The 25,785-nt window shown below is 45.5% G+C and overlaps 1 protein-coding gene across 3 annotated transcripts in view; it reads left to right on the forward strand.

The window, feature by feature from the left end:
* Positions 1-25,785, forward strand: part of LOC146806066 (solute carrier organic anion transporter family member 2B1-like) — a 456,740-nt gene that overhangs the window by 387,190 nt on the left and 43,765 nt on the right. For all 3 annotated transcript variants that reach the window (XM_085623369.1, XM_085623367.1, XM_085623368.1), the window contains one exon: positions 19,985-20,154. In XM_085623369.1, coding sequence (XP_085479495.1) covers positions 19,985-20,154 — 170 coding nt within the window. The remainder of the gene's footprint in view (positions 1-19,984; positions 20,155-25,785) is intronic.

Genomic DNA, 25,785 nt, shown 5'->3' on the forward strand with positions numbered 1-25,785 from the left:
AAGTGAAGCCTGGGAAGTCTACCTAAAAGCGCACTTTTTTAAAGCGGTGCTAAGGAAAGAAGGTGGATACTTTATCGATTGTTGACAGGCTGTCTTTAAATCTGCCTTGGATGGGAGAGTGGATATTTTCACCGGGAGCTCTTTCCTCAAGTTCTGTTAAAATCACTTTTGAGAAAATGTTGCCACCAACATCTATTAGACTAATTAGTCTATAGGATTTCAGATCATCTTTCCGAACCTTTTTGTAAATTGGGACTATAATACTGTGTTGCCATGGTCACCGCACCTCTGCTATAATTCTTGGGATTTCCATTAGGACTTTGGACTTAAGGTCCTTAATTGCAGCCATCACATTTTCAGGTTGCAGTGAACTAATGATGCAATTTGGTGGCTAGATCTTCAGGAGAAAACATCTCCTCAGTCTAGTGGGCCTTCACTGTGCCCTTGAGTCCCTCCCCAGTACTTCAGACTATTGCTCTCAGAGAATGCGCACCAGAAGCTCCCCCCGGTTTAGTTATAAACTCAAAGCAATGAACCCATAGCCATGGAGTCACCAACAATGCATTATCTTCAGGTAGATTTTGCTGATCAGTGTCCACTTCTTGATTATAGAATGGAAAACCCCTCATTGACTTCGCAGAAGTGTGATGTACTGTGTGTCTTGGATTGGTAGTCTTCCCCACACCGTGAAATGTGATACTTGTACATTTGCTATCATGTGCGGTTGAAGGTGAAATGGGGATTAATTTCCTGAGATGCTTTAGGCTTTTACCAACTCTATGTCCTCTTGGCAGCTTTACGATGGATTAGTTTACACTTCATAGGTTTTTGTGCATACTGCTTTATGCATTAGAGGGAGCTTCTGGGTCACAGTCCTGTTGTGTGAGGATGGTACCCGGTCTGACTTAACCAGCATCCACAATGCACTCAGTGTGAAGAGATACGTCAAAGTAAGCTGTGTCAGCAATCCTAGATATAAGAATAGGTTCATAGCGGGGCTCTTTTTGCTTTTTTGGCAGTTCTCATAGTAGAATACTGATGGATGAAAATTATTTCAAGTAACTTGCACAATACCTAATCAAGGCCTAGGAATGCACATCGAGATATGAGGCTCTTCATCTCTGTCTATTTTGTCAATGGTTAGCCGTAGTGCCCGGGTAGAGGGGGGTAAACATATGTTTGCACTTTTATTGATGTGAGCAATTGTGGGTGACACTATTGTGATTGTGGAAGATCAGGATTCTTTGGGCTTTTTCGTGTGGTGTTTTGAGTAGTATTATGCGGTACATTTGATAGCTTTTGCCTTTTGCTCAGTGTCTCAATAATAGTCCAGTAGCATAGACCAAGACTATTCTTTCCTGGTAGCCTGTTGAGCTGCACATTTCTTCATTTATTGTTTGGTCTGTCCTGTCTTTATTGCATATAGTTACATTGTTCCGTTAGAATGTCCATTAGCTTCTGGTCTTGGGACATAAGGTAGTTCTCATTTTCTCAGCAATCTTCCATTTATGGTAGCCAGTGGAGCCTGAGAGTGCCACGGGTGCATGTTACATCTCTCCGGCACGACTGTAGCCACTCGGAACATGCTACAGGCCAGTGCGCTCAGCTTTTCAATGCCTAAGGCATTTGTCCATGCTGTGGCCTTCTCCCTCTACTGGGCTATGTCACGCTCATTGGATGTAAATGGAATCTCTGCATCTATGATGGCGCCATTTCAGCATAAATATGTAATCTTCAATGAGAGGATTTAGTGGCCTGGAGCAAATGGTGATGCCCAGCTGACCATGGAGTCTCTGGTTCAGCAGGAGGACCTCTTCCTCCTGCCTCTTTGACAAGGTGGAGCCCTGGCAAACAAGAGCCCTGCCTGCTGCCCTCTCGCCCGGTGCGCCCCATATATCTATGGTGCCAATATGTTTGCATCCCTACCTCCTTGTCATCCCCTTCCATGGGCAGCTTCTACTTGACTACACACCGCCTACTGTGTAGCTGGCAGAATGATTCTATCACAGAAAACAGCATGGCTGATGGATATTAAATATCAGATACATGTGTTTTGTTCATTTATTGTTTAATATACCCACAATCCCTCCTCTTTACTCCAGATAAATGTTTAGCTGCACATTTGCTTCTTGCTGCCGCCCATACATACATTACATCACAATAGATCAATTGACTACTGCTGAATTCATCTTGAATGGTTGCAGTCTGTGACCAAATTGAACATTGCCTACTAATCAGTGTCCTTGCTTAGCTCTTTTGTCTGGACTACTGACTCACACACCCATTTCTACCCCAGGTTCAAGCAGTTTGGTGGTTCCTAGCCGTGCACTCTCCACGCAACTTTGGAATACAGACCACAGCCTGCTTTTGAGTATGAACTTTGAGACTCCACGAATATGCCTTGAACAATGATGGCAGCTCACTGCGTTATTGCACCATTACAAGACTGAGTCGCATAATTGAATATAGGCCAGTTTTAAAAAACATGCCCTGTCAACAGTTCATGTTCTAACTTGGTAACTCTGGCATGTAGTGCATGTGGTGTAAACAAAACAAGTGCTTCAAAAATGGATGCTTGGCTTTGTTCTGCAAATATGATAACAACCAACATATAGACAGCACTGCTGAAGGAGCTAAGCAGAATGTTTTAGATAACAGGTACCTCCCAGGTTTGCACAGATATGGGTGCTGATCATGCTGAGTCTCACTACAATCTCGACCTGCATGAGGCTTCACAACCATTCCTGGTAGGGTGGTCAACTTTCCATTATCACTTAGCAGGACATTTTTCGCATGTGAAGAAACATTTCTCACATTGATACACTTTGCATGCACATGAACGCATTTGTTGGGCGACTGAGGGTCTTTGAATCATGTAGCACATTTGTGGAGCTTCGTTCTAAATCCCTTTCTTCTAAATTAAAAAGAAGATTAACTCGACGGGATATTGAGTTTATTGACTGTGATTACTATTCATACCATATTTGAGTCCTAAACCCGCTTCCATGTCCTGGAGTAACCTTTGTCTAGTCACTATAGCTACTTTTCAGAGACGAGATTAGAAAATGGACAACTTTGGATTACAAGTGGAATGAAATAGTCTTTAGCTTTGAAACATCAATGGTAAATATTATCTGCCATTCATACTGTCCAGTAACCACCTAGTGCCACAAGATCTGGTCTAGTGAGCAGGAACGGCCCATGCAGGTAAGAGGGTTGGGGTGTATTCAACAAATGACCATGGGGGAAAATTTAATAAATCATTAATTTTCCCTTGTTGTCATCTGTCAAAATCCCCCCCAACCCAGCCCCACCGCCCCACTGTTCTTATTTGCACGGGCCGCTGCTGCTAGTCAGAATGTTTCAGCAATGGAACTAAGTTACTTCACATCTAATCTCAGTTTTACCACTTCACTTACATATGCTGGAAACAAACACTGTATTCTAAAGTTGAGCAGGGCCCACAACTAAGTGACATTTCTGCTGGATGAAACTCACTGTCACACTAGTTGTGGCCTACTGGACTAGTTCGAAATGTAAAATTATGAGACATGGTTTTTAGTCCTGCCTACATTTGCCCAAATTGTGTGGTCTTGGAAATCCATTTTCGAACTTATTACCAATCTTCCTTTTTTAGGAAGATTAGGAGTATTTATAATCAGTGTAAATGCAGATAATAAGTGTAAAGTTAAGAAAATATGAAGAGAGAGGAAAATGGGCAGTCTCATGGTAGAGTCATAAAAATGCAATATTGTGGTAAATGTATAGCCTTTGTAGTAAGTAGCAGTGTGCCACAGTCTTGGGCCTACTTGTTAATAAACTGTAACCTTTGGCAAATCACACTTTCCCTGTGCCTCTGTCCACTTATCTGACAATATGTCAGCACTGTGAACAGGTTGAATGGAAATAATAAACACCAAGGGCATGATCCCAGGACATGTGTCCAACATGAGCCCATTCAGGGCTGTTGATTGTCAGGTTGCTTGATTTGCATTGCATTGGATTAATGTGTTTCTGAACCTTCGTTGTGAAGGAACCTCCTGTACTGCAACTCTTCCCTCCCAGCCACCCATAGGTATCTCTGTTCAAGCTTTTAAAAGACTGGAAGAGTAAGAGTTGCTTCTCCTTTGCATAAGCATAAATTGTTGGGGAACCAAAATACAGGACAAAGAGTGTCCTGCAGTGCGAGAGTGATTGGGTCCTTTGGAGGATGAATGAATGAGGCATCTACCTTATTCCCACAAATACACTCTCCCCAGTTAACGTTTTTTTGTTCATTTGTAGCACTCATTCAGTAACCAAGGCTTTTTGGAACTCTTAGCAATTTTAGTGACCTATTACCCCTTGCCATGCACCCCAAGTGGGTACACTGTTGCAGCACCACTGACCAAACTAGTCTAAACATAATCAAGTTGCTTTTTCCAATATTTATGTAAGAAGCCCTGTCAGGGGGTATGGCTTACCACTTATATATCATGGAAACTGGGGCTCAATACCCCAGATATGATGGTGTCGCGTCCATTGCAGAGAAAGAAAGGCTGGTGGCTTTCACAGAGTGTCTGTGCTGCATGGTGTGATGCTTCCTGTGTGTGGAAAAGGCCTTATGCAATGGCATGCAAGCAACCAACTACATTTCCTAGTGCTCCCTTAAATTATTGAGTACAGCTAACCTTGTGCTCCACGACATCTTTGTTGGGATATTGTGCTACAAGGTTGTTATAGCCAGGATCTTGGAAATTGGATTTAGAATTATGTTTTGTGAAGAAGTGTTGCTAGGGAGGCTCTTGGAGGTCTGTTTGTGAGTACAAATTGTGTTGAGAAACACACTTCGAACTATTTGAAGTATTGCTAAAGACTTTAGGATTCAAACATGGAGGTGATCCCTTGAAGGGACAGGATTAATAGGCTACTAGGAGTTCTTAAAAAGTGATATATGTACTACTAATGAAAGGGACCACTGAATATTAATGTCTGTTGATTACTTTCCCAGTGGCACAAGAGTCCAGTAGAAACTAAGGTTATCTTCCTTAGACAGTGCATGAGCACAAAGCATGAGGTAGTTATCTTACCAATGGGGGAATGTGATGAGCATATATAAAAGTACTCTTGTTGTGCTCCAGTTCAGGGGAAAAAAGCAAAAAGAACAGATGATTAAAGGAATGATTAACAATGCAAAACATTCCCCCTCAGTTACAGATCTGGGATTAATCCATTTTTTTTTACTCACCACGCTATCCCAGTTTGGAGCCAGCCATATGCAAATCAGTTTTTACCCTGCTTCTCACGAAAACAGTCAATCCTGAACTGCCAAGCATGGTCCTCCCTGGACCAGAAACAAGCATCCTGGCACCAGTTACAGAGCATTACCCCCTCATCAGCCAGACCAGCTAGAATCCAGTGGCACTCTGAGCCAGGGACCCACGTCTGGGCATACCCTTGGCTACTTTGGATGAACATAGCAAACACAACAAGATAATGGATGGAGTGCTGAAACTTTTCAACTACTCACCTCCAGTCACAGATCTGGGTTTGAACCATCATTCCTTTGCTCACTATGCCACCCCAGTTTGGACCCAGCCATATGTAAATCAGTCTTGACCCTGTTCTTCATGAGAACAGCCCGGCCCGACCTGCCATGCCAGGTCCTCCCTCGACCGGAAGCAAGCATCCTGGTACCGGATTCGGGGTATTACCCCACATCAGCCATGGTAGCTTGAATCCGGTGGCACAGTGAGTACAGGACCAACGTCTGGGCATACCCTTCCCACTTAGGGTGACAAAAGCAAAACAAACAGGTGATGGATGGAATGGTGACAAAAGCAAAAAGAACAGGTGATGGATGTAATGCTGAACAATGCAAACATTCACCCCCAGTCACAAATCTGGGTTTAATACATCGTTTTTTTGCTCACCTCGCCACCCCAGTTTGTATACATACATATGCAATCTTGACCCTGCTCCTCATGGGAATAGTGCAGACCGAACTGCCAAGCCAGTTTCAGGAATGGCAAATTTCAGGACACAGAGAGTTGGTAACAAAATATATATTTAAGATGTATTTTTTCTCAATGTCTGTTATGGATAGATCCAGACATTTGTAGCAGGTTATGAAGATATCTCCTATTGCCTTTAGATACCTACTTCAACATGCAGATATCAGTGCCCAGCAGAAGGGATGTCAGTTGTATCCATTGTCTGTTTACTCTCTTGCGACATTCCCCTTTTACCCTCTATTTACCACTGGCCTCCAAATTCCCATTGTATGTGACCATTGGTGGAGGTTGTGAGAGAAAACCGAGTGCATCATTACTTTTGGATCCAGAAAACATGGTTACTGTTTTCTTACAGCCTCTGCCATTTAATCTTGAAATACTGTGTTAGCAGTGGAAAAGGACTGCCCACATCCAAGAGTCCCAGAATGGGTATGTGTTGATTGTACCAGTATGAATTGAGTGTATAAGGCACTACTAAAATCACAAATAGACCCTCTGCTACCTAGGAATGTCATCCAAGCCGGTGGCAACAATGGCCCCAGCTATATACAATATAGACAAAAAGAGCAGCGAAGCACACAAAATTACAACAAAGTACAAAAATCGAAAAAAATTCAGTTTGAAACGTGTCTATATTTAGAGCAAGAAGCCATATAAAATGAACAAGTTGTCTATTTAGTCAAGAAGTGTTTCATCCAACTGAACTTGTACCCAGGACAAAAAAATGAACTCGAAGGGTCAGTTGACTGACCTTCTGTGTGGCTACTGGGATAAAAGAAGATGCAAGAGGCCTGGACTTTGCTGTGGGTCTCTACCTGACACACACAGACCACTATGTGCACTCTTCTGAGGTTCAACTGGAGGGGCTCAGAAGTGTACCACCAGGTTTGTTTGGGAAACAGAAGAAAGTTTGGAAACGTTTGAAAACCTTTTCTCCAGAGCACTATTAACTCCGACCTTTTTGAAAATGTATCCACCAGCAGTTCCCCATCATTGGATTGAATTTCCACTTTCTCTAGCTTAAGGATTCCAGCACCTTTGAAAAAAACAACTAAGTACCATTCTGCATTGGGACTTAGAACATAGGCTCTAGAGCTCCAGCACAACTAACCAGCTTCTAGTATCCAGCCTTTGAATCCACTGCTGTGGTTACAATTTCTGCAGCAATCTAGTCTTTTTAAAAAGTGACAAAGTTACTTTCTGCTTTGGGATTTAGAAGACATTTCAGCGCAAAGACTCTTTCTGAAGTGGGACTTCTACACTTTTTATTACTTTCAGCAGGACCAATTCGCTTGCTCTATCCAACCTGGGGTCCAGTGTAGTCAGCCTAAATTTCGATCTTTGTTCCGGTTTACCGCAAACTTTGAGGTACATGGACACTTGATTTTTCTTAGTTCTGTTGTCACTTAAATCTTTAAAATATGATACTGCCGGTTGCCTTATTGCATTTTTCTCATTTTTGTCTTATTTTACTCATAATATTTCTCTTTATTTTAAAATTGATTGTGAAGCTTAATTGTGTTTTATTTGACTTTCTCTGCTGTTTATGCTCTGGTGAAATACTTTTCTCATTGCTTTTGATTTAACCCAGACTGTTTTGTGTCACAACACCAGGGACTGAGCAAATGTTTGTTTTATTTAATTTATATAATTTGTGTGACCTCTAGCTGGAGATGCCCTTATCCTCTTAGGTGGACTTGTCCACCCCAACTAATAATCCACTTTCCTACAATTTTTTAATGCATGTTACTCTTTAGAGTAGCACAAGGTTAAATTCTTGATCAATGTTTATTTAAACAAAGTTTGCTGTTTTATTGAGCATTATTCATGTGGTTTCTACTAAAGTAAATATATTAAATAATAAAAAATTGAGATATTTAGATAGTTTTACAGCTATATGAAATGTTCAAAGGTAAAAGTTCAGTTGGCTTTCTGTCCTCGAATCACATTGGGTTTTTTCTGGGTCTTTGTGTATGTAGCATGTTTTGTTTGTCCTATTTCTTTGTTGATTTGTATGACATAGTGACCATGTTGGTTGAATTCTTTGCACAGGGAGGATGTCGTTATCTGGTGTGTGTCTTCAAACTGGCTCTGTAGTGTTTTATGGCTAAACTGAAGATCACAGGATTTCTGTGTACATGCTTTGTACAGCTCCTTATGTTTCTTGTAAATGAATATTCATCTGTGCCCATCACTCTGAGCTGCTGAATAAAATTGGTAGCATTAACAATCATTTTATTAAATGGTACATATGAACACACTTAATTTCAGATAAATGTAATCATTGAAATTCCGCTCTACTTATTTGTTAGAGGTGCATTGTTTCGATGTCTTTTGTATTTTGTTGAACTGCTCAATAGCAAGAAGTGCCTTCGGCTTTGTAAAAAATTGGCCTTGGTCGCGATTTTAACGTGAGTTGCTCTTTGGTTACTTTCCTTTACCTTTTTACTTAAAATCATCTTCATTGACCTTAAGGCACACTCCGTATCCAACTTTCTGGACTACTTTCGTCACATTTTCTAGTATGTGGTATATAAAATTTTTTTTTTTATAAAAGAAGATACATAACAATACAATAAAAAATAAAAAAGTTTGCACAAATCAATAAAACGTAGTGAATAATTATCCACCTGTACAAACGTTGCTCCTCTGTATTTCAACATATTTGAGTCATGGATTGATTACAGTGCTTAGACATAAGTACTTCATAAATTTAGTACGTACTTTTTGAACATAGCCCTTTTTTTTACATATTCTCTAATTGTTTGATGGTTGCCGCATAAGCAAATGTGAATTTTACGGGTGCAAAAGCATTTTAAATAAAAGTGAAAACCTTATTCAGTGTAGTTGCTTTTTCTGCTAGCCAAAGTTTTTTCTTATTTTCGCTCCTCTGAAGCAGTGACAATATTCTGTCTGGATCGGTCACGTGACTTCAATACTCATCATCTTCTTTGTAGATTTATTTACTGGATAATGTGCAGCAAAAACAACACCCTTACCCTAAAAATCAGACACTTTAAATTTATTTTTATTTTTTTACGTGGGACTAGAAAAGGACTTTGTTTAGAGTAAATGAAAAACCTATGTACGCCATAGAATTTGGAAGTTTTCAGAGCTTGAGTTCACCAATAGTTTTCTTTTCCTTCCTACTTAAATTAAGATCTGCATAGTAATTTTATTTTGAATATTTTTTACATTTCTAATTTAATTCAGCAAGCGACCTTTGAATTTAGCCAGACGCAGATAAGTAACCTATATAGACATCACAATTCGCCTGTATCTCACAGTAATTGGAGAAATGCATTGGTAGGAGGGATGACGGAAACATTTGTGATGGGGAGTGGGGTGTTTAAAATCCCGTCTAACTGATCCACTTCTCTTTGGGAAATCACGTTACTGCAAGAGTTTCCATTAAATTTACCACTAATGTTTCTATTTCCTCTGGAAGTTGGGCTTTCACTTGTGGTAAGCTGAGGAGGGGTTTTGCTACATTGTTAGGGTGTAGTGCCAACAGACCTTGCTGTATTTGACATTGCTTGTTTGATTTTCTCTGTCTGAAGGTGTTCAGTTTATCTGGATTGTGAAGCCTGACAACACAATTTTAAACAGTAAAATACACTTTGGGGACCCCACTCCCGGATAGCTATTGAACCCAGGGTCAGACTGGCCATAGCGGGCACCGGGCATTTCCCCGGTGGGCTGCCAGGGTGGGGGCTGGTTTTGGGCCCCTGGGGGGCCGTTTTTGTTACCGGGGGCCAGCAATATCGGCCCCCTGTAACAAAATCGGCACAAATTGGCCGTAGCAAACAGCTTGGCCCCACACCCCCCTGCCCTCGGGGGGGCCGGCCGAACAGTTTGCCAGGGCCGGTTTTGGTTCCCAGTCCGGCCCTGATTGAACCTCTTAACTAATCTGAATGGAACCAGGAACGGCCAAACGCGATTTACAATTGTTTCTGGAAGAGGTTTTGCAGATTAGTTAAAAGGAGCACATTTTCTAAGGCCAACAATGCTATCCCTGTGATTTAACTAATGTGCACATAACTATGCAGGCTTTAAATCAGCACCAAAACTGGCACGCAGACGGAAACCGTTCCCTTCCTTCTGTAACTGCTTTTGATTTGATGCAAAAATGCCCAGTTCTTTTGACAAATTTGTCAAAAAATGAGTGCATATATGGGTGATAAAGCTACCAGATGTCATGTACATGATCCTCCCCTGGAATTTGAATTCGAACTCTGAAACCCACTTGCTGAGAATAGGTGATGATTTTATTTTTTCTGCCGTTTTTGTCAGGTATGCTCAGTGAAGTGTGCAGAATGATTTGTGGAAAAAGTCTGTGGCATTGTATGGGGACAAAGTGGTCACACCCCACTCCCAGTGAGGTCAGCGTTTATCTGAGAGGAATAGAAAACTCCTCTTTACTCAGGATTAAAACAGCTACATTTGTTTTTTAATTCAGAAACAGAATGTCAGACCTCCCAACCCTCAGTCCCTTGTACTAAAACTAGTCTTGGCCAATAATGGGACATAAGGCAGGACTCGAGGCCAAACTCTGAGCACTCTGGGCTTGGAACCTACAATGCCTCTGAGTTGGGGGCATTCCAAGTGGGTTCACATCAAACCTGAGTTTCCCCCCTTACTCCCTTAAAGCCTGATTACGATGTTGGTCGGAAAATAAACCGCCGACTCCTTGTCAGATTTGGTTTCGACCGACTCCCTCTCGGCGGTTCTGCCGGACCGATTATGATGCTTCTGAACACCGTTTGGAAGGAATCCCATTGACTTCAAAGTGAGCCTGTGTTCCGACCGACAACTCAGGCTCCCATTGCAAAAAAGGGGTGGTTGCAAAAAACCCTTGCACCCTGTCACAGGCACCCCATGGTGCCTGACACACTGTGCATGGTTTTACAGGGGGATCCCTTGGGTACCACCACAACCCCAACCAGCGTCCTCAGGATGGAGGGAGCCCTGCTAGGGGCCCCCAAAGTCAGTTCCCGACAGCCTTTCCATCTTGGACAGACTGAGTCGGAATGGCTGTCCAAATCCGACATCGTAGTAGCTCAACCAGAAATACTGTCCATAGAGCTGTATGAATCAGCTCAGACCCACTCGGTTTCTCCGAATGCCGGTCGGAACCAATTCAGAATGTCCGAACGGTATCCTTTCTGACCGACAACATCGTAATCGGTGCAGTTGGAAATTATTCCAACCGAGTCAGTCGGAAGGGTTCCGGCACAGTCTAGGGGAATCCGACTTTCGGTTGGAGGCTTTCCGACCCACATCATAATCAAGCCCTTAGTCACTCAATGGCGGGCAAGTTAGTTTAAATAAGACATCTTTCTGCACAGATTTTAATAGTAAGGCACCAACCTAATGGCTAATACAGAATTGAATTAATTCATAGAATTCATTAAAAGCATCATGAAATTGGTAACATAAAAAATGACACATTTCTTATGGGTACAAACATACTTATACACCCTACAACACCAGTGAATGCATATACTTCCACCCACATGAACGTATTAATCATCCTCAAGATATTAATTGTACAATTCGGTTGCAACAGTGGTGTACCTAACACTCATGCAAATCGTTGCTCTTACCCAATGTTCTCAGTGTGCTGTGGACAATAAGTATATCACAACAGTAGTTCTTACCTTGTGGTCCAAGGGCCCTTGTGGTCCTTCAGACCGACTCACTGGAACTGCAACTGTTTTCAAAATTAAATATTAAGTAGCTGCATACGGATTCCTGCTGGTCTGTTTGGGGGCACATGCCAAGGACTACACTTACCGGCGGGCTTAGCGCACGGTCGCGCTAGAAAAGGAGAGCGCTGGCCCGTGGCCCCCTGTAGCTGCATACGGATTCCTCCTGGTCTTATTGGGGGCACACGCCAAGGATGACACTTACCGGTGGGTTTAGCGCGGGGTTGTGCTAGAAAAGGAGAGCGGTGACCCGCGGGATGCACTCTCCCTGGCCCAGGTGGAGTCGAGGGTCTTGGACGTTGAGGACGCCATGGCTGGAGATCACCAAAAGCTACTTCATATGGACAAAGTGCTGGAACTTATCAAAAATAAAAAGGAGGATTTAGAGGCGCGCTCCCGTAGAAGTAATCTTCGCATTACGGGCGTGCCCGAGTCCTCCAACATCACCAAAATGGAGGAGTTTGTTGAGCAACTCCTACGAGATCTCTTTGACAATGTTTTGTCCTGCCCTGGCCTGCCTGCTCACTAGGCCTGGGCGAAGCACTACGCTACGCTCGCGTAGTTTGCGAAGTTCGCGCTACTTCGCACTACGCGAACTGCACGTAGCACAGTGCGAACACGCGTAGCTTAGTGTTGCGTAGTGCTGCGGTCATTTTTTGCTTGCTCGCGGTCCTCAACATCAAGTTGGCGACCGCGAGCAAGCAAAATGACATCCCGGCGAGACTTTTTCCTTGTTCGCGATCGCGAGCATGGAAAATATACCTCCCGGCGAGATTCCCAACGCGAGGAGGTCAGGTTTCTCATTGCGAGGGGTCGCGTATGCTCGCGACCGCTCGCGATGAGAAACTACCAGTTCGCGTTGAGAAAGCTGCCGCTCGAGTAAAAATCTACTCGAGCAGCAGAAAACTACAGCTCGCACTGTGCAAGATGCCATTTTCAATGATTGCACAGTGCCGGTTGCTTGTCACAACATCTTGCACAGTGCGAACATGTTACTACGCAGTTCGCGAAGTGCTACGCGTAGCTCGCGTAGTGCGAACTTCACTTTGCGTAGCTTCGCGAAGTGCTACTTCGCGAACTACGCCCACCCTTACTGCTCACCCAATCATCGCTAAATTGCTCAACTTTCGTGACCGTGATGTGATCTTCTGTGCTGCCCGGGATAAAGGTGAAATCAGTCATCAGGGGAACTCTGTTGCCTTTTACCTCGACTACACGGTGGTGCTGTCCGCTTGAAGGGAGTTCCTCCCAGCCAAGCGGCTGCTCTAGAAGCATGAAGTCTCTTACTCCCTCGCCTACCTGGCCAAGCTGCGTGTTAAAAGCGGCGCGCATATGCACATCTTCACTGAGCCGAAAGCTGCCCTGGCCTACGCGAAGAAACTGGACAAGCAGCAGCGCTCACCTCCACCTAGTTCCCTCCCAGAAGACGGGATGGCACGAGTGACAATGACTGATTCTAGCCATCACTGTTGGGGTCATTGCTATACAATCTGTCTGATTTGATGTCCTCTTTATTGCAGCTTGTCTATTGCGTATCCATGTAGCTGCACCTGGCGTGCCTCATAATTACCGGTTACAGTTGTCTGGTTTTCTGGGCCCATGTTCTGGCTGTGAAGCGCCTGCAGCCCCTCTTGGCGCTGCCCCTCCTGAACTTTACTTTATACAATTGTTGATGGCCCCCGACTGCTCATGGGTGTATCCCTGGCAGAGTCATGCCTCCATGGGATGACTCCTTGTTGTACTTGTGATTCTTCCTTCCCCAGTTGGGGATTCCCTGGGGGGTGGGATTGGGGTCTTAACCTGATTGGGGGGTTGGAGTGGGTGGTGGGTTGGGGGGTGCTGTGTTCTTTGATATTGCCTATTTTTGATCCTCTCCTTCCTAGTTGGGATTCACCTGGGTGGGTGAGGATGGTTTCTGAACCTGATTGGGGGGTTGGTGTGTGTGGTGGTGGGGGGGTTCATTGGGGTTGATGCCTCCACTTTGAGGCTTGTTGTTAGCACTGCTTCATGACTTTTTCTGTAACATGTAATTTGCTTCATTGACTTCTGCACTGCACATCCCTTTCTTATCACATCTGGCTCCCCTTTTGCATCTGTCCTCATCCGCCACTCACTTTCCTGAAACAGCGATATGACGGACACCACACTCTGGGCGTGGAACGTCCGCGGTCGCAATGACCATCAAAGGCCCGCCTAGTACATGCCCACCTCATCCGACACAAGTTGACATCTGTTTCCTCCAAGAGACCCACCTGCTGCCTGCTACATCCTCCAGGCTTCTCTCTAGACATTGGGGTGAAACTCACTCCTTCTACTCTTGCTACTCTCGCGGGGCATCCATCCTATTGTGCAAAGGGCTTCCATGGCACACATCTCAGGTCATTGTGGACTCTGGGGGGCGCTTTGTCATTCTGAGTGGCACTCTCCTGGCCCAACCCCTGATCCTTGCAGCGATATACGGTCCCAACTCCGATGACCCTGATTTCTTTGCGCAAGTTTGACAACACATCTCTTCCCTGGGCCCTGCTGCGCTGCTTTGGGAGGCCGATTTCAACATTACTCCTTCAGCCACCCTTGATCACTCTGGTCCCTGCTGTCTGTACCCACATGCCTTCTCTCTCCTACATTCCATACTAACCGACAACTCACTATTTGATGCGTGGAGACACACCCACCCGGGGGCGTGCAAAGGCACTTGCGGTACAGGCTCTCTAGGCTGCTGATCCCGCCTGGACCTCTGGATCACCACTCAGGACGCCTTCGCGTGGGTCACGTCAGTAGAGCATATGGCGCATACCCTTTCTGACCACGCTCCCGTCCGCCTTAGTTTGCTCCTCCGTGACTCGGTGTTCCATGAAAAGATCAAAACCGCAATTGTGAACTATTTCGACCTTAACGCTTGCTCCGTCGACTCCCCTTCCACTCTTTGGGAAGGTTTTAAGATGGGGATTCGGGGCGAATGCATCTCTAAGCAGGCTGGCGTACTGCGCTCTATTCTGGGTGTTCTTGAACGACTGGAATGAGAAATCAAGTCTCTGGACTCTTTGAATTCTCTTAGCCCTAACCCCGACACCCTTGCGCAGCTCAGGGGTAAACTTTCTGAATATAATGATGAGGCCAATAGGGAACTTTCCTTTCTGGGTAGGGAGGCGAGGGTGCGCCGCTTTGGTGAAGGGGACCGCCCTGGCAAGACTCTAGCTAATCTCCTACGACAGCCTCATGCTGCCTCTTATATCACATCACTCCAGGACGGTGGCCCAGACAGAACGACTTCTCCCGAGGAGGTGGTGGCTAGATTCACAGCCTTCTACTTTCAACTCTACACCGCTGGTGCTGCACCCTCTAGCGACATCCTTGACCAATACTTCAACACTCTTGAGCTCCTCTGGCTGGGCAACAGCCACCGGGAGTACCTCAACGAACCCTTCTCCAAGGTGGAGATCCTGGCAGCCATTAATGGTCTGCCAGGTGATAAGGCTCCGGGCTCCGACGGTTTACCAGCCTCCTTTTACAAAGCCTTCGCACTTCTTTTAGTCCCACACCTTGCCACTATGTACAACGACTCCTTCGAGTGCGGCCACTTCCCTCCTTCTCTTCAGGAGGCCCTGTTAACACTTCTTTTGAAGCCGGACAAGTCCCCCGAGCTCCGGGACTCTTATCGCCCTTTGTATCTCATCAACACCGATAATAAGATTTTCGCCAAGTTGTCGTCTTCTTCCGCTCATGCCCCTGATAGCTCGGCCAGACCAGTTTCATCCCCGGCCGTGCCACGTCGCATAATCTCCGGACTATATTCGCCGTGCTCCATCAAATCAACCCCGCACTCCCGGCTGTGGCTGCCCTCTTGGACGCTACCAAAGTTTTTGATACTCTTGAGTGGCCCTTCCTGTTCAACCTTCCCCCTCGCTTAGGCTTCAGCCTGGTGTTTCTGTGCAAAATCCACCTTCTTTATTCTCTCCCTACAGCTCGCCTTCGGATCAACGGTCAGATCACGGAGCCTATCCCCGTCGCTAGGGACACGACACAGGGGTGTCCACTCTCACCCATGCTCTTCGTTGTAGCTATGGAGCCCCTTGCCGCTAGGCTCCGGCAGCATCACACCCAGAGGTGTCTCGGCTTTGCGGCTCAAGCCTTGGTCGTCACCATGTATGCGGACAACGTCACACTCTATGTCCGCAATCCCCAAGAAAATCTTGGCCCCATGGTCCGCGAGGTGGTGCCCTTCGGGGGTGTGTCTGGAATCCAGGTCAACTAGGGTAAGTCCATTCTTTTCCCCCTGACGGATGCCACTGTCCCCTTCACTCCGGATTATCCATTTGTATGGGCGTCTGGGCCCACTAGATATCTTGGCATTTGACTCAGCAGGAACGTGGACGAACTCTGGAGGGTGAATTTCGGCAGGACGGTCGACAGGCTGGAAGCTAAGATCCACCTCTGGCGTCGCCTGCCCTTGTCCCTGGCGGGATGCATAGCCATCGCCAAGAGGGTGGTGCTCCCAAAGTTTCTTTGTGTTTTTGAACATCCCCATCCCCCTCACGGCTCATTTTTTTCATAAACTTCGCTCCCTTATTATTTCTCTTGTCTGGGCCGGGTGTCAGCCTAGAATCGCATATAATATCCTCACGCTTCCCTCATTGTGTGGCGGACTGAACACCCCATATTTCAAATTATACGGCCTTAGATCCCAAGCCAGCTTCCTCCACTTCTGGCAGCATCCGACGCATTTTCAGCCTCACGTGGCGGTGGAAGCTTATCTTGCGGCCCACTGGCTGCTCCAGACTGCTATCTTTGCCACTGCAAAACCCCCTCGCGGAAAGATTGACACTGTGGAGACCCTGCACTGGGCCTGGGACGGTCTCCGGAGATACTCTGGTGCTAGTTCGCTCTCCGCCAATGCCATGCCCATTGCACACAATCTGATTTTCCCTCCTTTGCAAACTGCTGGGATGGTTAAATGCGCAATGCGCCTGGGGCTGTCCACATTATCGGACCTCTACCCAGCCGGCGGCTTCTTTTCCCTTTCAGCCGAGTCTGGCCCCATTACCAACTTAGAGCGTCCGGCAGGGAGATGCACCCCGCGTTTCCTCAGCCCCCTCCTCCATTGGCTGCCCTTGACTTCACATACACATCCGCCTCCCCACGCAAACTGATCTCCAGACTTTACGCCCTTACACTGGCGGCATCCCAGATTTCCACTGACCGCGCCTCCGCTGCTTGGAGCGAGGACCTAGCCGCCGATCTCTCGCAGGGGGTCTGGCTGTACTGTTGCAAGCAGACCAAATGTCTGTCCCCTATCTACCGCCTGCACCTCATACATTTTAAATATCTGCATAAACTGTACCGATCCCCTGCCCAGCTGCACAAAATGGGCCTCACTCCTAGCGATAGATGTCTCCGATGCTCTGCCCCCGCTGCTGACTTCTCCCATCTCACCTGGCTGTGCCCAAAGGTCTCTGCATATTGGCGTGATGTGTGCACCGCCATCACTGAGATCACCTCTACACCTGTCATGCCAGACCCACTGTTCTGTCTTTCAGGCTTTGTGAAATATTGTCCAGACACCTCCCGCCGGCTCACTGCTATGCTGCTCGTTCTCACACGGCGCAGGGTCGCCATGCATTGGGGACGAAGACCCGCGCCCAAGGTCTGCGCTTGGCTTGAGGATGCCGTGCATTGTCAGAGGCTTCTGTCCAAATTCTGGGACTTGATGCCGGCATCCTCCCGCCCGATTGACATTTGGGGTCCCCTTGTTTCTTACCCCCCTGCGCCTGAGCGCCTCGGCCTCCACAACCTCTCCCGCGCCCCCCGCCGGTACTCAGCCCATGGCGACCGGCGGATATGGCTCGTAGGGTGCGGCTTCCCCCTCCATGCGCTCTGCTGGCTCCCTGCGGCCTCTCACCAGCGCTTGACCTCCCCTTGGCGATCCTTTATACCCTTCTTACTCCATTTCCTGTCACTTCCCTCCAAGTACTGCTATGAGCTGCTTATGTACAATTGTTCCTATGATGCATGTAACAGATGTGGTTTTCCTCTTTGAGTGCGGAATCTCCGCCTACGTACATTGTAACTTGATGTGCAAGTTCATCAATAAAGTTTTTTTGAATAAAAATAAAATAAACGATGATGGTAACGCCTTAAATAGGCTGTTAATTATAAATAATCTTGTAATCTTAAATAGTTCTGAAATCCTAACTGGCCAGTTAAACTTCACTTTTTCTAGTCGCTTCCACTTATCGACGCTTGACTATGTTCTGGTCTCAGACCCCATAAGGAAGTTCTTCGCTCAATTTATGATCAACTTCTACGCTTTCAGTGACTATGCTGCAATCAAATTTTTTATTCCATCTTTACCAAAAAGGGAACACCCTGTTAATCTCCATATTAAACTAGTGATTGCAAGGGAGAATGGGATTGCCTTGAAGTGGGAGAGAGTCGATACTGTGAAGTTTGTGGGGAATATAGTCTCAAAACGAGCAATAGAGACAATGACATGTTTAGACCCAATAATCGACAATGATATAATTACAGCATTTGAGCAAATTGTTGGGGAAATTAGAAATGACTTACTATGTTCCGTACGTAATGGGCTTCGTAAGGGTCCTATTTGGTTCGATGATGAATGTGCAAAATCACTTAAGAACCTTTATACGGCCTTAAAGTCAAAACCTAGAGACCAACTTCTGGTCAAGTCCTTACGCTAGCTTTACAGGAAAGCAAGGTTATCAAGGTTAAAAACCTTAAAAGAGGACTGGTGGGAAAGATTGCAAAGGGCCCCCACATTAAACAGCTCACAGGCTTTTTGGACGTTGATTAATGCACCTTTTCTGAGAGACTAGCAAATGATGACAACAGATACTCGTATAGAGCAGGAGGCATGGCTGCACACTTTGAAGGCCTATTTGGAAACACTCAGGAGGTGACCGCTTAACTCTCCCCTTTAAGTTTATCTAGTACAGGAGACAATGTCTTGTTCACTCTGGAAGAAACAAAACACGCTCTTAACCAGTGTAAAAGGCACCTGGACCCGACGGTGTCCCAATTGACTTTTTTCTAGACAATCAAAATCTTTGGACACCACTTTTGACAAATGTTTTTCATAAAATTACTCGAACAGGTGCTCCGTCTTCATGGAAAAAGACTGTAATTGTACCTATTTATAAAAAGGGGGATAAAACAGTTCCGAAATATTAGAGGCCCATATCTCTGCTAGATTCTACTGCTAAACTAATGGGCTGGCTACTTTTAAATAGGCTTGAGGAATGTGCCTTGAAAAAGAACATTATAATCCCATGCCAATATGGCTTCAGAAAAGGAAAGGGCACAGTGGACCAGTGCCTGAATTTGAACTTAATGATAGCTAGATATATGGCAGCTATGAGTGGTCATTTATACCTTGCCTTCATGGATCTGTTGGCAGCCTTTGACTGCGTGGCACAGTCCAGGTTGTGGCAGATCATGGAGGCAATTGGAATTGACATACAGAATATTAATATTCGCAACCTGTATGCTGGAGCAACTGCCTGTGTCTGCTTTGGCAAGGGAGGACAATGCACAAGATATTGTCAAATCACTAGGGGCGTGAGGCAGGGGTGCGTCCTTGCGCCCTTTTTATTTGCGCTTTAACAAATGCCATAGAATATGCTTTGTTAGGGCCCACTCCAGATGTCCCCCATATTAATTCACTTCAAGTACCGATACTCTTCAACGCGGACAACGCAGTGATTCGGGCGCGTACTGGTAACGCGCTGCGTCGACTCTTAGTGGAGTATGCTAAATTCATGAATAATTTGGACCTGAAAATTAAATACTCTACATGCCAAGAACAGATGCTTTCTGGGAAAGTAGCATAATCCTTATCTGCTTCTCTAGGGGTCCCCAATTTCTAAAAATAATGAATGTAAAGTGTTCTAAAATGTAATCGTAATATACCCAGCTCTGTAATTACACCGGTATGGCAAGAAGAGGATAGAGCAGCAGAAAAGCAATTGAGGAAAAAAGCATTGGTAAAATGGAGAGAGGGAGTTGAAGAGGGCAAGAGGAGAGATGGGCAAGTACCAGCGTAGATGGGACATAGCAAAGAATAGAGAACAACTTAGCAGGTCAAGTGTGCCAAAGGAAAGATAGCATAGGGTTAAGTGGACTTGGGGCAGATACTAGAGTAAAGATACAGAGAGCAAAGGAGTGTCAGATGATAGAGGGGCAGTGAAACCATTAAGGGAAGATGGCTTTACCACCAACATTTACCTTACTAACATTTTACTTGGTTTTTTTTCCTCATTACAGAATTACACTCAATGTAGCTGCATCCCTGGTTCTGGAAGAGAAGGATCTGCTCAACCAGGCTCATGCGGCAGTGGCTGCTCCCATCTGCTCGTGCCCTTTGTGGTTTTGTCCTGCATCGCTGGATTTCTTGCAAGTACTACACAAACACCTTCTTTCATCCTCATCCTAAGGTACTAAGTAGTGCTTGCATTTGGCTCACCCTTTAAAGGCAAGAATAACTGTTAGGTTCCTACAAGATCAATGAAATCAGCCTCTCCCAAGATCGATCAGATCATCAGCCTCCGCCTCCTTGATGAAAATGTGTTCGGGTAAAAGATCCATTTCCCAAACCTATAGAACACAATTAAACATAGTCTTAGGTCAAGACCAATTTGCTGAAATTACTGAAAACGCATCTTTGTCTTAGTTGCTTACATTGCTTCCCTACATCAATATTCTGAGGACTTTGCAGTACCTATTTGGTTATTTATGCAGTGTAAAGAATCTACAAGAACTTTAAAGATTTTAACATTTAACATTCTATTCTTTATGTTGAGCATTAGCACTCTTCCAGGCTGCCACTAAAGATCCATTATTTTTTGAACAACCGTATACTCAAACTGTTATCATTCTGAGAAAATATGTCTCAACAAAAAAATCCAAAGTCCTTCATTTTGTTTTGTTAAATGAATATCTGTAATGACATGATTTAATGTCTATAAACAAGGTAGAGATTATTCACCATGGAGATGTTTCTCCTGGGAAAGATGGAATGAGTATGGTATATGACAGTACATGTGAAAAAATGTTACATAGAATTCATTTCAAGGTCATGTGCATCACCCACAGAGCTTTCTAGATCATGGGATCCAAGTGCTTTCAGGGTCGTAAGTAAACTCCTGCCAGATCTCATAGGTCCTGATGTGCAAAGGTGTTGTGTGATTTACAAAATCCACACTTTCTGAGGAGCTAGAGAACTTTCCTGACACACTGTGAATCGCAATTAGGTGGGGCAGTCTTTTGTGAGTACAGTTGTGGTCACAAACTATTTTTCTTTTACAGACACCCTATCTGGGGTGGTAATTGATTCACAAAGTGGAAACTATCAGAATTATGATGGACAGCCCTGGGGAACCAGAAAGTGGTCCAGCGAACCACTGCATGCTTAGCCTGATGCCTTTTCTTAATGTAAATAATAACAAATGATAGACGGAATGCCGAACAAATCAAACATCCACCCTTAGTCAGAGATCTGGGTTTAATCCATAATTTTTTTGCTCACCCTGTCATCCTAATTCGGACCCAGCCATATGCGTCTGGGCATACCCTTTTCACTTAGGACGATAAATGCAAAAAGAACAGATAATGGACGAAATGCTGAACAAATCAAACATTCACCCCCAGTCAATGATCTTTGTTAAATCCATCGGTTTTTTTGCTCCCCACGCCCCTACAGTTTGGACGCAGCCATATGCAAATCAGTCCTGACCCTGCTCCCCATGGGAACAGTCCCATCCAAACTGCCAAGCTAGGTCCTCCCTGGACCAAAAACAAGCATCCTGGAACTGTTTTCAGGCCATCACACCTTATCAGCCAGGCTAGCTTGAATCCAGTGTTGCAGTGAGCATGGGACCCTCGTTTGGACATACCCTTTCCACTTTGGGCGACAAAAGAAAAATTAACAATTGATGGACAGAATTCCCAGTTACAAAGATCTGGGTTTGATTCATTGTTCTTTTGCTCACCACACGACCGCAGTTTGGACTGAGCTATATGTAAATCAGTCTTGACCCTGCTCCCCATGGAAACAGTACAACCCGATCCGCCAGGCCTGGTCCTACCAGGACCAGAAATGAGCATCATAGGACTGGTTCCGGGGTATAACCCTTCATCAGACAGGCCAGCCTGAATCTGATGTCACAGCGAGCAAGGGACACACGCCTGGCATACCCTTCCCACTTAGGGTGATAAATGCAAAAAAAACAGATGATGGACGAAATGCTGACCAAACCAACATTCACCCCCAGTCAAAGATCTGTGTTAAATCCATTGGGTTTTTTTGCTCTCCACACCCCTTTGGACCCAGCCATATGCAAATCAGTCTTGACCCTGCTCCGCATGGGAACAGTCCAGCCCGAATTCCAAGCCAGATCCTCCATGGACTGGAAACAAGCATAGTGAAACCAGTTTTGGGGTATCACCCTTCATCTGGCAGGCTAGCTTTAATGCAGTGGCACAATGAGCACAGGAAGCACGTCTGGGCAAACTCTTTCCACTTAGGGCAAGCAAAACAAAATTAACAGATGATGGACTTAATGCTGAACAAATTAAACATTCCTCCCAGTCATAGATCTGGGTTTAATCCATCATTTTTTTGCTCCCCATGCTTCCCCGGTTTAGACCCAATCATATGCAAATTAATCTTCACCCTGCTCCCCATCGGAACAGTCCAGGCTGAACTGCCTAGCCAGGTCCTCTCTGGCACTGGTTTCAGGGTATCATCAGGGTATCATCATCCCTCATCAGACATGCTAGCTTGAATCCAGTGGCACACAGTGGCAGCCGGCATGGGTCAGAGGTGGCGGGGGGTGGTGGTGTTCTAGGATGGAGGAGGAAGGGAAAAAGAAAACACTTACATTATCACTGCGTCTCTGCTCCATTTCTCCTCCTTCGGACTCGGGCTGAACAGCAACCATGAAGAACACCCAGACTTCCCTGACCAATCACAACACTGCAATGCCGTGTTTGGCACTCAGACAGAGACTGGGGGCCTGAGCATGTTTTCCATGCCGGCTGTAATGTAGCCTGCGTGGAGGACATGTAAAGTGTGCATGACAGTTTGGCTGGCGCCAGAGGGCGGCCAAGCATTCATGCGTACTTGGAGTGGGCAAACCACTCCTCTGTCACCCTGCTCTGAGAGCCCAAACTGCACACCCGCAAAGCAGCTGGATGTTTTATCAGTATGGTTATCAGTATGTCAGTTGCAGTGTTTACTGACGCCCTGTCCACAAATGAGTGAGTGTGTAATTTGCACTGATAGGGGTTTGTGCATCTGGTCCTTAAATCCTTAGTATTTCCAGAACAAATAGGCCAAAGGTTGTAGGTCTCACTATTTTACCGGAACATCTTACTGTATGGACCAGACACCTCACAGGAGACTAGATGTCAATCAGGAAGCAACCAAACTACTCCTAATGGCATTAAGTGAAAGACAATAACTGTATCCCTCCCATCACTAATGTATCCTGGGCTCTTTGCATCTGTCATTAGTAGCCACTTTATCATTCAATTGCAGCTCTCGAAGCTATAGCAGAGTCTTGCAGTGTGCCATAGCAGAAATTATAATATATAGTAGGCTACAGCATAGGGTTGTAATAAACAGTATTAATAAACAGTATTTTCATGGATGTTCAGCCTCGTCTCACTCCTTGCCACTTGTTCATTCAGAATGATTTTTTTTTTACCATACATAACCGTAGCATCTTCTACTGGCAGCCATTACAGTTGTTATAAAGGTGAACCAGAAGTTAGACTTCCTGGATCAGACAGTGGGCCCTTTCCGCTTTCCTGCAGCCGCCACCATTTCATTTAATAGGTTAGTCTCTACACTACCAGTTAAACTCTAATTTCGAAACACAAACAATTGGACTATCCCCTGCAATTAGTCAGATCGAAAAGTAATATATTTTGATTTTACACAAAATTGACATAATCATAAAGAGTAAGAAAGTCTTAAAAAGTTCATAGGTTAAATCAGGGCTATTCACTATAGGCCCAGGAAGGCCGAATCCATGTCACATTTTCAGGATATCCACTGGGGCCAGACTGGCCAGCCATGCAAGCGGGCAATCCCCCGGGAGGCCGGAGCTCCTGGAGGCTGGTTTTGACGCATGGAGGCCGGTTTCGGCTCCCGGGAGTCCGTTCTGGTCTTCTGAAGTTGTGGTGAGACTTAAGCGGTCCCATAGTATCTTTCAATTGTTGCCCGTTTTAATTGTTTGGAGCTGTTTTAGGACGCACACACATCCTGTACATGCGCTCCAAAAACAGCTACCTTGGCGCTTGTCCTCATTAAATGTGAAAAACAGAACAAGAATTGGCATTGCCAATAGGTCTCACCTTTGGGACCTTATAAGTGTTTAGCCATCCAACACTTGATGTTGTTGCACCAAGGATATTGTGCTGGATAACTAAACACTTATAAGGTCCCTAAGGCGAGACCTATTGGCTATGCCAATGCTTGTTTTTTTTTACAAATTAAGCACTGGACCTGAAGTATGTATTACCGCATACCCAACCTGTGCTAGTGATCTCGATCCACCAATCAGAGTAGACGGCTGTGGCCTGAGTGATGCATTTTTTCCCCTGCAGTGATTGTTACAAGAAGAGTGAGGTTTACACTGCGTGGATATATCTGTAAAAACTTGCTGGGAAGTCTCTACACTTGGGCGCGGCTGCTGTTGACAGGCTCAGTCACGACCCTGGCTTTGAGAGGCAGCTGGGGCTTACAGCACCACCACGAGGGGCACGCGTTCAATGTCGGCAAGGGAGGATAAGGCGTGTTTCATCCCAGGAATCCCGAACCGACTGATTAAGACCTTTTTACCAGCCCGGGGAGAAGACGGCTGTATTCTGCTGAGGCTGAACAGACACCATGTAATCAGCGCCGCATGGAGGGCGGCGCAAACGGCAATAAATAGACAAGCATTGACCGGGGAGGGGAAGGGGGAGACTTGAGGCCCTGCGGCTGCTGAAGAGACAGACCACAGCTAGAGCGTGCAAATACTGCCTAGAAACAATTTTCAGAAAATGGTTCAATACACCCTAGAAACAACTTGCAGAAAATGGTTCACTACAGCCGAGAAACTTTTTGCAGAAAATGTACCAAAAGTAACGAGTTTGAATTGAATGCCTCTTTTGCAGGCAATCACTACTCTGCCTCAGCATTTAAAGGGGACAACGTTACAATCGATTTAAAAAAAAATATAGACCATAGTTTCCATTCGCGCCGTCCCAATGAGGTTTTGAGAAGCCGAACACACACTAGGCTTCCCTAGGCTGAGTGATCTCACCTAGTCCCTCTCGGAAGTGTGATTAATGCCACCCTAGCAAGGTCCCTTGAGTCACACTGGACACCGTGCCGTAAAACTCACCATCAAAGTTAAAAGTCCTCAATCCTCGCTCAACGTGAAATTCTAAAGAGCAGTGATCCCCAATGTTGCGGTGCTACCCTATGAAGGTTAAAAGGATAACGTGGATTTGGGTCAGAAATGCATTGATCTGCAGGACACAAAAAATCTCAATTCACCTCAATAAAACAGACAAAACGTTAGTGAAAAGTGGCAAAAATTGTGATTTGTGTCAGTGGTTTTCAGCCTGTGTCCGATTATTAAACTGCAACTTGTATATATAAGCAATTTATGCTACAAAGGAACTTGGATTTAAGCTTATAAATATACTATAGGGCACAGACATAGGACGCAAGCATTTAACATGGCACAAAATTAAATGTGAACAATCATTGGCCGCGCGGCCGTGAAAGTGACGCGGCTGCAAACGTGAAAGTGATCGCGACCAAGCGCGGCGAGCGATGCAAGCATTGGCCGCACGTGAGCGCGAGCGGCCGCAAGAAGCGATCTGTGGTGGGGGAGGGGGAGAAGCGGGAGTTGTGTGACGGAGGAAAGATAGATGGTGGCTGCGCACGTGCACGCTCACGTGCACACTAGCTTGAGGCCACCAAAAGCCTGTGGTGGCACTTTCAAAAGCCGCTTACTAAATGTCTCGCAGAGTAGCGAATGCGCTGGCTCAGGCAAGACCTAAAAATG

The sequence above is a fragment of the Triturus cristatus genome, chromosome 8 (genome assembly GCF_964204655.1).
Source record: "Triturus cristatus chromosome 8, aTriCri1.1, whole genome shotgun sequence".
In the NCBI taxonomy this organism is placed as follows: domain Eukaryota; kingdom Metazoa; phylum Chordata; class Amphibia; order Caudata; family Salamandridae; genus Triturus; species Triturus cristatus.